Source organism: Amblyraja radiata, chromosome 23, assembly GCF_010909765.2.
Source record: "Amblyraja radiata isolate CabotCenter1 chromosome 23, sAmbRad1.1.pri, whole genome shotgun sequence".
NCBI lineage: Eukaryota > Metazoa > Chordata > Chondrichthyes > Rajiformes > Rajidae > Amblyraja > Amblyraja radiata.
The window spans coordinates 5,941,601-5,956,116 of record NC_045978.1 but is presented as its reverse complement, the minus strand read 5'-3'; the positions used below and the strand labels follow the sequence as shown (position 1 = coordinate 5,956,116).

The 14,516-nt window shown below is 47.8% G+C and overlaps 1 protein-coding gene across 1 annotated transcript in view; it reads right to left on the bottom strand.

Moving 5' to 3' along the window:
• prex1 (phosphatidylinositol-3,4,5-trisphosphate dependent Rac exchange factor 1) overlaps nucleotides 1-14,516 on the bottom strand; it is a 178,170-nt gene that overhangs the window by 90,609 nt on the left and 73,045 nt on the right. The window contains exons 6-7 of the mRNA XM_033041457.1: nucleotides 11,740-11,901; nucleotides 2,296-2,429 (exon numbers count right to left, since the gene is read on the bottom strand). Coding sequence (XP_032897348.1) covers nucleotides 2,296-2,429; nucleotides 11,740-11,901 — 296 coding nt within the window. The remainder of the gene's footprint in view (nucleotides 1-2,295; nucleotides 2,430-11,739; nucleotides 11,902-14,516) is intronic.

Sequence of the window (14,516 nt, the reverse complement as noted above, 5' to 3'; positions counted from 1 at the left end):
ACACACTCACACACACTTACACAGAGATAGACACACACACACACACAGACAGACACACACTCACACACACACGCAGACACACACACTCACACAGAGACACACTCACACAGAGGCACACTCACACACACTCACACACAGATACACACACGCAGACACACAGACACACACACACACACAGAGACACACACACTCACACAGAGACACACACACTCACACACACACAGAGACACACACACACACAGAGACACACACACACACACACACACACACACACACACACACACACACACACACACACACACACACACACACAGGCCCTTCGGCCCCACTCGTCCATGCCAACCAAGATGCCCCATCGAAGCTCGTCTCTGCAGCACACTTTTGATCCATAAAGCTGTCCTATCCACGCACCTGTCCAGGTGTCTTTTAAATGTTGTGAGTGTACCTGCCTCAACTACCAAGTACATTGAGATAAATTAATTGCAATCTCTCAGCAACGGGTGGCTCCAGGGAGCAAGTTCATCTGATGTCTTAACAATTTGATCACTTCACAAGTTCACAGGTTATAGGAGCAGAATTAGGCCATTCGGCCCATCACAAATCCATCATTCAATCATGGCTGATCTATCTTTCCCTCTCAACCCCATTCTCCTGCCTTCTCCCCATAACCCCTGACACCCGCACTAATCAAGAACCTCTCTCTCTGCCTTAAAAATGCCCATATGACGGCCTCCACAGCCGTCTGTGGCAATGAGTTCTACAGATTCACCACCGTCTGACTACAGAAATTCCTCCTCATCTCCTTCCAAAAAGAACAAGGCTTTGGCATCTGGTCCGAGCCTCTCTCATTAGTATCATGTCCATGTCCACTCTATCCAGGTCTTTCACTTTTCGGTAGGATTCTATGTCCCCACCGCACCCACCTCCCTCACCCTTCTAAACTCCAGCAAGTTACACTTTCATCACAATCAGAATACAAAGATTCAATAAGGACCAAGACAACACACAAGCATTTCAGGAAGAGACTGCTCAGTGGTGGTGAATGATATCCACCGTGGTTCAGAGAGTGACCCATGCCGTGTTCTGGCAATAAGATGCCATCAGGAAACATGAAATGATCAGCTGATCGTGCATAGATTTAGAAACAAAAGCCACATCAGCACAGCTGAAAACCGAGGGAAGTTGCCAATTTTCATTTCCAAGTTCTGCTGCCGATTATGACGCAACTTGAAACTACAAGTTTCCTTCCTGCTGCGATGATTCACAGTGCTCTGGCCAGAGAGAGAGAGAGAGAAGTACACTGGCCTTCCACTCTGCATGTGCACTCTCCGCCAGGATAATCACGCACTTTGCCATCATTCATCCTTCCATTCACTCCATCTACACCTTGCGCTGCCTCGGCAAGGCCAGCAGCACAATCAAGGATGAGTCTCCCCTATTCCCACCGGGCAAAAGGTAGGGAAGTGTGAAAACGCACACCACAAGAGTCAGGGAAAGTTTCTTCCCAGCTGTTTTCAGGCAACTGAATCATCCTACCACAACCAGAGAGCAGCGCTGAACTACTATCTACCTCTTTGATGACGCACGCTCTCCGAGATCGGATTTTGCTGGCTTTACCTGGCACTAAAGGTTAATGGCCTGATTGTAATCAGCTATTCCTGCTGACTGGATCGCATGCAACTAAGGCTTGTCACTGTAACTCGGTACACGTGACAATAAACCAAGTCGTGACCTCATATCAGTTATCATTTAGTTTATTGTCACGTGTAAGAGCTTTCAGAAACATAGAAACATAGGCAATAGGTGCAGGAGTAGGCCATTCGGCCCTTCGAGCCTGCACCGCCATTCGATATGATCATGGCTGATCATCCAACTCAGTATCCTGTACCTGCCTTCTCTCCATACCCCCTGATCCCTTTAGCCACAAGGGCCACATCTAACTCCCTCTTAAATATAGCCAATGAACTGGCCTCAACTACCTTCTGTGGCAGAGAATTCCAGAGATTCACCACTCTCTGTGTGTGAAAAAAAATGTTTTTCTCATCTCGGTCCTAAAAGTCTTCCCCCTTATCCTTAAACTGTGACCCCCCCTTGTTCTGGACTTCCCCAACATCGGGAACAATCTTCCTGCATCTAGCCTGTCCAACCCCTTAAGAATTTAGTAAGTTTCTAGAAGATTGGGTTAAAGAGGGGGGGGGGGGGGGGGGCAGACCATCAGTGAACCAGAAAATCAGTGCTGGACCTTTGCCTGTAATATTTCAGGTGGCCATTTGACAATGGCGAATCGTTACTTACCTGGACTTCCTTTTACAGTACACCAGCAAGTTATCAAACAAAAAGAAGACTCGTTCTTGAATATTTCCAGCCGAGATTTTCAACAAGGGACCTTGCTGCAGTAGTTCAGTACAAATATCAGTCAGATTTGAACCCTGGCCAAAATAAAATGATAGAATGAGACAACATATGGGTTTTATCTCACAACAGCTTATATGCAGTTATCAATATGTGCATGGTGGAAAAACTGGAGAAGTTAGAATTGTCCATAGGGAGACACAAAATGCTGGAGCAACTCAGCGGGTGAGGCAGCAGCTATGGAGAGGAGGAATGGGTGACGTTTCGGGTCGAGACCCTTAAGAAATCGAAGGTAGACACAAAATGCTGGAGTAACTCAGCGGGTCAGGCAGCATCTAATGAGGGAAGGAATGGGTGACGTTTCGGGTAACCCGAAACGTCACCCATTCCTTCCCTCATTAGATGCTGCCTGACCCGCTGAGTTACTCCAGCAGTTTGTGCCAACCTTCGATTTTATCCGGCATCTGCAGTTCTTCCTCACAAAGGTAGAGTTGGCCGATGGACTTGGCGTTGAGACTCCAACATTGACGGCGAACTGAGAGGAACTTTTAAGAGGAAGTGCTTGGTTGAATTTTCTCAACCATAGCACTCAGCTGAATATACGCGTGCAATTTTTAGATTCGGAGGATGGGGAAGAATGTGGCTAGGTTGCAAAATCCGCAATTTCCTCTCCGAGAAAACCCTGCAAAAGGCACGACTAGTTGCAGAACAATAAAATCGCAATACGTTGGATCATTCTTGTTATCTATCCTGAAAATCCATCTGGTGAAAAATGAAGATAAACAGATGGCCAAGGCAACATTCACTTTGACAATTCCTTCAACGATAAAGAACCACAGGCCCATATTGCATGCCACATGTATTGAAGCCAAAGGCAATGGTCTCAATGTAAATATGGCTTAAGATAGACACAAAGTGCTGGAGTAACTCAGAGGGACAGGCAGCATCTCTGGAGGGAAGGAAATGGGTGACGTTTCGGGGTCGAGACCCTTCTTCAGACTGAAGTAGTTACTCCAGCTTTTTTTGTGTCTATCTCGCATCTGCAGTTCCTTCGTAAATATGGGATTTGTACCCCAGCGTTTGAATAACTTCTGTAAATCGGCGGGGCAGTACTCTGCGTATCGCCAACTTGGACAATTTAACATTTTATCAAGCCAATTAACCTGCAAACCTGTACGCCTTTGTAGTGTGGGAGGAAACCGAAGTTCTCGGAGAAAACCCACGCAGATCACGGGGAGAACGTGCAAACTCCATACGGACAGCACCCGTGGTCGGGATCGAACCCGGGTCTCTACCGCTGCGCCACCGTGTCTGCGATGAATAATGAGCAACTCTGCACGAGTTACGCATTAACCTCTGAACGCTCATTTTTCTGACGTTTCAGCTTGTTGGTTACGTCCTGCCAACTTGCAATTTAAAAAAAAAAAAAAAAAACTCCAAGCAAACCACTTAATAAACTGGTCAAAAATGCTCGTCAGTATCACAGTTCATCGTTTTGATGACCTTTCGTAAATCAGAAGCGGTAAGCAAACCCATCCCTTCTCTCCAGAGATGCTGCCCGTCCCGCTGAGCTACTCCGGCATTTTGTGTCTATCTTCATTTTTCGTCTAAATCTCCGCTGCCCGCGTCCCTGGTCCCATTCACCCAAGTTCTTGATCAGTCAGTACCGCTAACTGGGGAAACAACACACATCGTATTCCACTTGGGATGCCGACAACCCAACAGAATGAATGAAGACGTTTTTTGGCCAAGTAATAATAATAATAATAAATTTTATTTTTATAGCGCTTTTCTAAGACTCAAAGTCGCTTTACAATAGTAACAGACAATAGCAAACGGAGAAGCGGCGAACAAACAGCGCCAGCGTCCTCTCCGTGCAGCACATAAAGAAAGAATAGACATAACAATAATAGACATTTAATCGGAATAACATATAATCGGAATATAACAAATAATAAAGACATCACAGAGACACAAATTAAAAACAGAATTCAATCCAAAAACAGAAAATCAAAAACAGTGTGAAGAGAGAGCAGCGGCAACCAATTCGTGCCAGCGTCCACTCTCCCTTCACGGCAGCCATCTTGGACACAGACCTACAAGACTACAGTTAGACAAAAAAAATCATCCCCCCACAGTGGATAGCACTATGGGGGAAGGCACAATGTCCAGTCCCCACCCCATGTTCACCCCAAAGTCAGGCCTATTGAGGCCACCGCAATTGCCTCTACGGAGGCCCGATGTCCCTGGCCGTTCTCACCGGGTGGTCTTGCCCCGGCGTCGGGAGAGTCCTTTCGGCGGCTGGGCCACTTGGAACGGCCGCTTTCTGGTTGGAGCCCGCAGCTGCCGAAGCCGACAAGGCCGCGCCGGTTTGGAGCTCCCAGGCTCCAGATGACAAAGTCGGCGCCTCCTCTCCGCAGCCCGCAGCCCGGAGTTGTTGCTCTCGGCGGTCCAGCTCGCCAGAGCTCCAGCGCGTCGCTCCAGCGCGGCGACCCAGGCAAGGCATCGCCCGCTCCGCTCCGCTCCAGCGCTCCAATGCTGTGCCGCCGCCGAGGCCGAGGTGCTGGGCGGTTCCCGCCAGGAAACGGCGCTCCAAGCCCGCAGGTAGGCCACGAGGACGGATCGACGGGCAGCCCGGAGAAGAAGCTGCCACACCAACCAGGTAGGGACCTAGAAATTAGGTTTACACCTACCCCCCACATTAAAAAGACCATATCCCCTACAAACAAAAAACAGGACTCAGTAAAAACTATAAAAAAAACGGATTTAAAACGGACGGCTGCTGGCTAGCAGCCGTTCACCAAGATGGCTCCTCCTCCTTCACATACAAAGAATTTGCCTTGGTGCTCCGCCCGCAAGTGACAACATGACATACAGTGACAGTTAGGAATGACGCATAAAACATGAATGGACATTGAATTCTCCAATTTTAGGTAACCTCTAACACCAATCCCTTTCTCCCCCACAGTCCCCCCACCCCTCTGACGGGGATTCACACCCATTTCCCCTCTCCCGTTCACCTACATTCCTTACTCTGGCTTCACTATTTGCTACTCTTCAATCCTCTTGTCTCACACCAATTGTCTTTTCAACTCTGGCCTTAGTCCAACTATCTGCAAACCAAACCCCCCCCCCCCCCCCCCCCCCCCCCCACCTCCGTCAGTCTGAAGAAGAGTCGCAGCCCCAAACCTCACCCATCCATGCTCTCCACGGATGCTGCCTGCAGGACCCGCTGAGTTACCACAGCATCTTGTGTCCTTTTTTGGTAATATCTGATACTGGTTTTCCAAATCCTTCCACTTCTCCTATCTTATGAATCACAGCCGTCCCTGCTGTGTGTTCAGTTGTCACCTTGTGCTGTGTAACCTTTCTGCAGGTCCCATAGCAGAAGCGTCCATGTGGCGGGGCTGGAAACTAGAAGTATCCCCAGCTAATTCTGTTACCACCTTCATCGACTGCAACAAGTGATGGCTCCCACTGATTGTTGCTGGAAGCTTGCGTCCTTCTCAGGATGGACAATGACAGCGATGTCCATGGGCGGAAATCTTGGCGGGGGATGGGGAGGACGGAGGGGACGGGGGCGTCCCCCCCCATGCTTTGAGAGGTGGGGGAGAATCCTCCCCATGTTTTGTAATCCAGACTTTATCAGACGCTTTCTAAGGGCTGAATCGGCCAATTCGCTGGGCCTTTCAGCGCCCAGCGCGGCTTAAAATCAAACTGCTGCATCGAGGCGATCGAGGCTCCCGATTTTGAAGCCCCCGCTGACCGATTCAAGCCCCACGATTCGGGGCAGATGAAGCTGCTGTTGCTGGAGTTCGGAGTCGGTCACCAACGAGGTCAGCTTCCGATGTTACCATCTACAGGACCCACGGCTGAAGCTTTGCGTGTGTGTGTGTGTGTGTGTGTGTGTGTGTGTGTGTGTGTGTGTGTGTGTGTGTGTGTGTGTGCGTGCGTGCGTGCGTGCGTGCGTGCGTGCGTGCGTGTGTGTGCTAAGATATTGTGTGTCCCCCCCATGCTTTGATAGCGATTTCCGTGCCTGACGAGGTCAACATTTGAATCATGGAAGATGGACACGAAACAAGAGGATCTTTCTGCAACTCTAAACGGGATGATGCTAGGTGCAGCAATCAGAGCTGCTGCCACGTGGCTTCAGTGACCCAGGTTCAATGCTGGCGCTCGGTGCTGTAATTTGGAGATTGCACTTTCTCCCCGTGAACTGCAGGGACTTCATCTGGCTGCCTCGTGTAATCCCGCATCCTACACGCCTCGCGGATGAGAACATGATTTATCCACAGTGAATTGTGCCGGTGCATGGAGGAATCTGGGCAGAGTTGATTGGAATATGGAAGAAATATTCTCTGTGGATTGTCAACTTATCGTGGTGGAGATGCTTGTGTGGTCCTGAGATCCTGAGAGCGATGCCGTCTGGAGCTGTGCTCCTGGTAGGGCCACCCATGGCGGTAAGGTCGAGGGGGAGGTCTCTGACAAAGAGCAATCCAACCAAGACCTCAACGGTGGAACAGGCGGAGGACGATGGCTGACCTTAGTGGAGCGTCACAACGGCTGGGAAGGCGGATGAAGGCTGCAGCAGAAAAGGGTCTCCGGTCGTCTTGGACTCCACGCCACTGGATCCTGACCCAGATCTGTCAAGGACCGTGGGGTGGCTGTCTGTGCACCAGTCTCCCCACGTTAAACAAAGTCACGCACAGGCGTCCTCCATGAGAGGACAGTCATACTCATTTCGAGTGACCGCCGATGATGATGATGATGATGATGATGATGATGGAAGAAATAAAATGGCTGCTTGATAGTTGGTGCAGAGTTCGGTTTAGTTCAGAGATATAGCATAGAAATAGGTCTGCCCTTCGGCCCTCCAAGTCCATGCCGACCATCGATCACCCGTTCACACGTTAACCCACTTTCTCACCCACTCCCCACAAACTATGAGTGAATTTACAGAGGCCAATTAACTAACAAATCCACAGGACTTTGGGATGTGGGAGGAAAGGCACGTGGTCACCGAGTCCTGGGTTCAACCCTGACCACTGGAGATGTCTGCACGGAGTTTGTATTTTCTCCCTGTGACCACGTGGGTTTCCTCCAACATCCCAAAGATGTGCAGCTTAGTCGGTTAACTCGCTTCTGTACAAATAGCCCCCAGAGGATAGGATGCAAAACTAGAACTGCAGTAAAAGTGTTCAAAGGTCAGCGCAGGCTTGGTGGACCAAAGGGCCTGTATGTCAAATATAGGAGCAAAGAGGTCCTTCTGCAGTTGTACAGAGCCCTAGTGAGACCACACCTGGAGTATTGTGTGCAGTTTTGGTCCCCTAATTTGAGGAATGACATTCTTGCTATTGAGGGAGTGCAGCGTAGGTTTACAAGGTTAATTCCCAGGTTGGCTGGGACTGTCGTATGCTGAGAGAATGGAGCAGCTAGGCTTGTACACTCTCGAGTTTAGAAGAATGAGAGGGGATCTCATTGAAACATAAGATTGTTAAGGGCTTGGACATGCTAGAGGCAGGAAACATGTTCCCGATGTTGGGGGAGTCCAGAACCAGGGGCCACAGTTTAAGAATAAGGAGTCATCCATTTAGAACGGAGACGAGGAAACACTTTTTCTCACAGAGAGTGGTGAGTCTGTGGAATTCTCTGCCTCAGAGGGCGGTGGAGGCCGGTTCTCTGGATGCTTTCAAGAGAGAGCTAGATAGGGCTCTTAAAAATAGCGGAGTCAGGGGATATGGGGAGAAGGCAGGAACGGGGTACTGATTGGGGATGATCAGCCATGATCACATTGAATGGCGGTGCTGGCTCGAAGGGCCGAATGGCCTACTCCTGCACCTATTGTCTATTGTCATGTCTAAACATTAACAATATTATTACAAGCACGTTCATAGACATCCAGTGCCACCTCAGTTTTAATATTATGGGTTTTTAAGCCGTTATCCCAGTCTCTCTCCAGCGCGTTCTAATGAGACATGATGACTAATAAATGTGCTAACAGCTGCCCACACGTAGCAACAGCATCTTGTAAACAGACATTGTTAAAACAAGGTAGATAAAAATGCTGGAGAAACTCAGCGGGTGAGGCAGCATCTGTGGAGCGAAGGAATAGGTGACGTTTCGGGTCTCGACCCGAAACGTCACCTATTCCTTTGCTCCACAGATGCTGCCTCACCCGCTGAGTTTCTCCAGCATTTTTATCGTCACCTATTCCTTCGCTCCATAGATGCTGCCTCACCTGCTGAGTTTCTCCAGCATTTTTATCTACCTTTGATTTTTCCAGCATCCTGCAGTTCCATCTTAAACATTGCCACAACAAGGGCTTGTTTGATATCGTAAAATGCATTTGACATAAATTAGAATTTGTGCAGGCAAAACTAAATCCACCTTTTTCCAGATACTACTGATTCAGCCGGAAAGATCCAGGTGCAATTGGCTTTCACGTGGTGTGTGTGTGACTAAGTGAATCTGGTCGGCCTCAAAATGTTTGGCGTGATATTTTGCCGGCTGGTATTTATTCAAGACATAAGGCACTGCCTCAAGTCAGACACATGCGTCATCTTTGCAGATGCTTAAGAACAAGCCGACACTGAGTCACGGAGTGATACAGCCCTGGAAACAGGCCCTTCGGCCCAACTTGCCCATACCGGCCAACATGTCCCAGCTACATTAGTCCCACCTGCCTACGCTTGGTCCATATCCCTCCAAACCTGCCCTATCCACCTGTCCAACTGTTTCTTAAATGATGGGATTGTCCGAGCCTCAACTACCTCCTCTGGCAGCTTGTTCCATACACCCTTTGTGTGAAAAAGTTACCCCTCAGATTCATATTAAATCTTTCCCCCTTCACCTTGAACCCATGTCCTCTGGTCCCTGATTCCCCTACTCTGGGCAAGAGATAGTGCGTCTACCCGATCTATTCCTCTCATCATTTTATACACCTACACTATTTTTTTGAGGTGAGTGGATGCCTTTGAACGTGCCTGTAATATAATTAATTCCACTAAAACTAATTTATCATTTATCAGATTAACTAATATCGCATGCATTTGAATACATTTTTGAATAACCAGATACACTTGGTTTATTTTGAACAATGAAACATGAATCATTTTTCAGAAATAACTTCTGTAAGAATTTAGTTTCGGTGTGCTTTATCTTGGCAGTTTTCGTCTTTGAGTTTACTGAGTCAGAGTCAGACAGCACAAAAACAGGCCCTTCGGCACAACTTGCCCATGCTGGCCGAGATGCCCCAGCTCCACATGCCTGCATCTTACTCCATGTCCCTCTCACCCTTTTCTATGCCCAGATGTCTTCTAAATGTTGTTATAGTACAGGTCTGGCAGCTTGACCCCTCTGGCAGCTTGTTCCATGCACCCATCACCCTCTGTGTAAAATAGTTGCCCCTCAAACCCCTGTTAAATCTTTCCCCCATCACTTTAAACCTATGGCCCCCTCTTTCTTGATTCCTATACTCTGGGTATTTCCCCTCGTGATCTATTCCCCTCGTCAACTTATACACCTCGATAAGATCACCCCTCATCCATTGTTGGCACATTAATAACAAATTGGCCCATGACACAGTCACTCCTTGGGTACAGGAGTGGAAGCCAAGTTGATGCTAAAAATGTACGAAGGAACTGCAAGTGCTGGTTTACACTGAAGATAGGCACAAAATGCTGGAGGAACTCAGCGGGATAATAGACAATAGGTGTTTAAGAAGGAACTGCAGATGCTGGAAAATCGAAGGTACACAAAAATGCTGGAGGAACTCAGCGGGTGCAGCAGCATCTATGGAGCGAAGGAAATAGGCAACGTTTCGGGCCGAAACCCTTCTTCAGACAATAGGTGCAGGAGTAGGCTATTTGGCCCTTCGAGCCAGCACCGCCATTCAATGTGATCATGGCTGATCATCCACAATCAGTACCCCGTTCCTGCCTTCTCACCATATCCCCTGGCTCCGCTATCTTTAAGAGCCCTATCTAGCTCTCTCTTGGAAGTATCCAGAGAACCTGCCTCCACCGGCTTCTGAGGCAGAGAATTCCACTGAATTCCATTGATGGGAGTCAGACTGGAGAAGGGTCTCGACCCGAAACGTCAACCATTCCTTCTATCCAGAGCTGCTGCCTGTCCCGTTGAGTTACTCCAGGCATTTGGTGTCTATCTTTGATGCCAAAAGTGAATTTGTTCCCAAAGATTTCTTCCACTAGCAAGATAGTGGCTCGGGTTAATGGGTTGTCTCGAGACAGTGATCGGTTAAATATTTACTACCATCTATCCTTTAAATGGATGTTAGTGGACGAGACAAAAGGGGAATTGGCAAATGTGAGAGGAATTATATTGATGGAGTACGGGGACCAAAAAAAAAAAAAAGAGTAGGTCAAATGGTATAATGTGTAAGTAAGAACTGCAGATGCTGGATAAAATCGAAGGTAGACACAAATTGCTGGATGGCGGGACTGTCATATGCTGGGATAATGGTTCAGCTGGGATTGTACACTCTGGAGTTTAGAAGGATGAGAGGGTATCTCATTGAAACATGTAAGATTGTTAAGCGTTTGGACATGCTAGAGGCAGGAAACATGTTGGGGGAGTCCAGAACCAGGGCCCACAGTTTAGGAATAAGGAGTAAGCCATTTAGAACGGAGACGAGGAAACACTTTTTCTCACAGAGAGTGGTGAGTCTGTGGAATTCTCTGCCTCAGAGGGCAGTGGAGGCAGGTTCTCTGGATGCTTTCAAGAGAGAGCTAGATAGGGCTCTTAAAAATAGCGGAGTCAGGGGATATGGGGAGAAGGCAGGAACGGGGTACTGATTGAGGATGATCAGCCATGATCACATTGAATGGTGGTGCTGGCACGAAGGGCCGAATGGCCCACTCCTGCACCTATTGCCTATTGTAACTCAGCGGGTGAGGCAGCATCTATGGAGAGAAGGAATGGGTGACGTTTTGGGTCTCCGCACTCACTCCTTCTCTCCAAAGATGCTGCCTCACCCGCTGAGTTAGGTCGAATGGTATCGTGCCCTGCGAACTGGGCCCACTGGAGAGACTGTAGACAGTAGACACTCGAATCTGAAACAAATGGACAACAAACAACTGCAGGAATCCTGCAGGTCAGGCCACATCTGTGGAGCCCAAAGCTCAATCGATCCTTCAGGTCGTGAGCCTGTATCAATTCCTGAGCCTGTATCAAAACGGCAATGTACCCCGTTCCTGCCTTCTCCCCATATCCCCTGCAAACTAGAATGCAATCTTTGGCAAACTAGAATGCAATCTTTGTAATCTCAAGAATGAAATACTACTTCCTGCACAGCAGAACTTGGAAAATGTACTGTGAAACGTATCAAACTGAAATGTATTAACAATGCCATGATCTCGTCAGCCATACCTCCCATCCTTCAATGGATGACTGCAAGTGTTCCAAAGCTTCAAGTTTCTCCATCTGCCGCTTGGTTTCATTGATGTTTGTGCAGACAGTTTTCATAGCTTGTAACGCCTTCTCCACTGCCACATTATCGTTGTGTTTTTTGGGAGTCCGTTTCAGCAGCTCCTGCAAAAAAATAAAAGCTCATTTCAATCAGAGACCCAAATGACACAGCATCACAACAGAATACCCGCAATAACTTGGCATCATTTCCTGCACCGACATTGTGGGCCGAATGGCCCCATTCCTGTGCTGCAGTGTCCCATGTTCTGTGTTCCAAAAATATATTTCCATTGAGATCTTTCTTTTCATTAAATATGAGATTCAAATTCTGAAATATTGGCGGAGCTGCTGCCTTGCAGCGCCAGAGACCCACGATTGAACCTGACTACGGGTGCTGTCTGTACGGAGTTTGTACATTCTCCCTGTAACCACGTGGGTTTTTCTCCAGGTGCTCCGGTTTCCACCCACACTCCAAAGACGTACACGTTTGTAGGTTAATTGGCTTCGGAAAAGATTGTAAGTTGTCCCTCGTGTGTAGGATAGTGCTGGTGTACAGGTTCCCGGGATGGCAGGACTGTTATATGCTGAGAGAGTGGAGCGCCTGGGCTTGTATACTCTGTGGAGTTTAGAAGGATGAGAGGTTATCTTATTGAAACATATAAGATTATTAAGGGTTTGGACACGCTAGAGGCAGGAAACATGTTCCCGATGTTGGGGAGGTCCAGAACCAGGGGCCACAGTTTAAGAATAAGAGGTAAGCCATTTAGAATGGAGATGAGGAAACACTTTTTCACACAGAGAGTTGTGAGTATGGAATTCTCTGCCTCAGAGGGCGGTGGAGGCCGGTTCTCTGGATACTTTCAAGAGAGAGCTAGATAGGGCTCTTAAAGATAGCGGAGTCAGGGGATATGGGGAGAAGGCAGGAACGGGGTACTGATTGTGGATGATCAGCCATGATCACAGTGAATGTCGGTGCTGGCTCGATGGGCCGAATGGCCTACTCCTGCACCTATTGTCTATTGAACTGCTAGTATATTAATGACAATAAAGGATTAGTGGAGAGACAAGGAACTTCAATCTTGAGCAACACAAAGTAGATCAGCGGGCCAGGCGGCATCTGAGCAGGGAAGAGAGAGACAGAGAGAGACGTGACGTTTTGGGTCGAGACCTTTCTTGACGATAAGACTATTGAAGTCCAAAGGAACCTTCAACATCTACGTCTATTTTAATGACCACCAGCTGTACACAGCTGAGAAACAAAAGCACTCTCTCTTCTGCCAAAATTACGAAACACTAATCATGGAATATTCAGCAAAACCTGGCATTGCGGTCTAGAATTAAGTGAAATCATTGATCTAGCGTGAGCCAACGATTGCTCTCCCTGGGATATCTTAATTTGCGAAACTCATGAATGATGTCAACTCCAACATCGCAGTTTGCAGATTCATAATATTCTGTTCCATGATAGTTAAAGGAACTCAGTGGCAACTACATTTGACCACAACCTAAAAGGCAGAGGGTTGGTTTATTTGCACAAAACCACGTAATATTCAAACAACCTGGTTGCTTCTGGAATTTTAAACAGGATACCATTAAATTTCTGCATGAGGTTTTGTAGACACGATGGTGGAATCTTGTGGTGAACACAAAGTGCTGGAGTAGCTCAGCGGGTCAGGCAGCATCTCTGGAGGACGTGGATAGGCGACGTTTTGGGTTGGGACCATTCTTAGAGTCGTACAAGGTGGAAACAGCCTCTTCGGACCAACGTGCCCATGCCGACCAACATGCCCCATCTACACGAATCCCACCTGCCTGCGTTTGGCCCTTATCCCTCCATGTCCTATCCATGTACCTGTCCAAATTAGAATACTTTGTAAATGTGCAATACTTTAAGCGTTGCATTTCTGCCAACGTTTCTGGTGGAGTTGTACTGAATGCACAATAATGTGGAAGGAAAATATTGCTTAATATAGATATGGTTATTTCTTAATGTGAAATCAGGGTTTAATGGCAAATAATTCAAATACTACAAATGATTAATGATCAGCAGTGTTTGTGGATATTTCAACACAGTTTAAGGTGAGGGAGATGGATTTAACAGGAACCAGAGGGGTAACTTTTTCACACAAAGGATGGTAGGTGCATGGAACGAGCTGCCAGAGGAGGTAGTTGAGGCAGGTACTATCACAACATTTCGACAGGTACAAGGATAGGACAGGTTTAGAGGGATATGGGCCAAATGCGGGCAAGTGGGACTAGCACAGATGAGACATGTTGGCCGTTGTGGGCAAGTTGGGCCGAAGTTTCTGCACTGTAAGACCGGGTGACTAATTATTCTTCACCCAAAAACGACACCAGCACCCAAACAAGGTCAGGGATGCCTGGTAGAAGCGAGACAAAGATTTGCACAAAACTATGTGCAACTGTTGCAGTGGGATCATTTGGCAGTGAGACCACGTCCTTGTCCTTCATTAATAAATGAATGCACATTAAACATTTATGAACTCACCAACTTGCAGAAAAGTGAGTAATATAATAGCAGGCGCAGACGGGAGACTGAATCAAATCAGCCCATCTCTGCTATTAATATAAGATACAAAATGCTGGAGTAACTCAGCGGGTCAGACGGCATCCTTGGAGACCAGGGGGGGACCCCGCATGGTGGGGGGGGGGGGGGGGGGGGGGAGAATGCTGAGAACGAGAGGGGACCATCGGGGCTATAATGAATACTTTTGTCA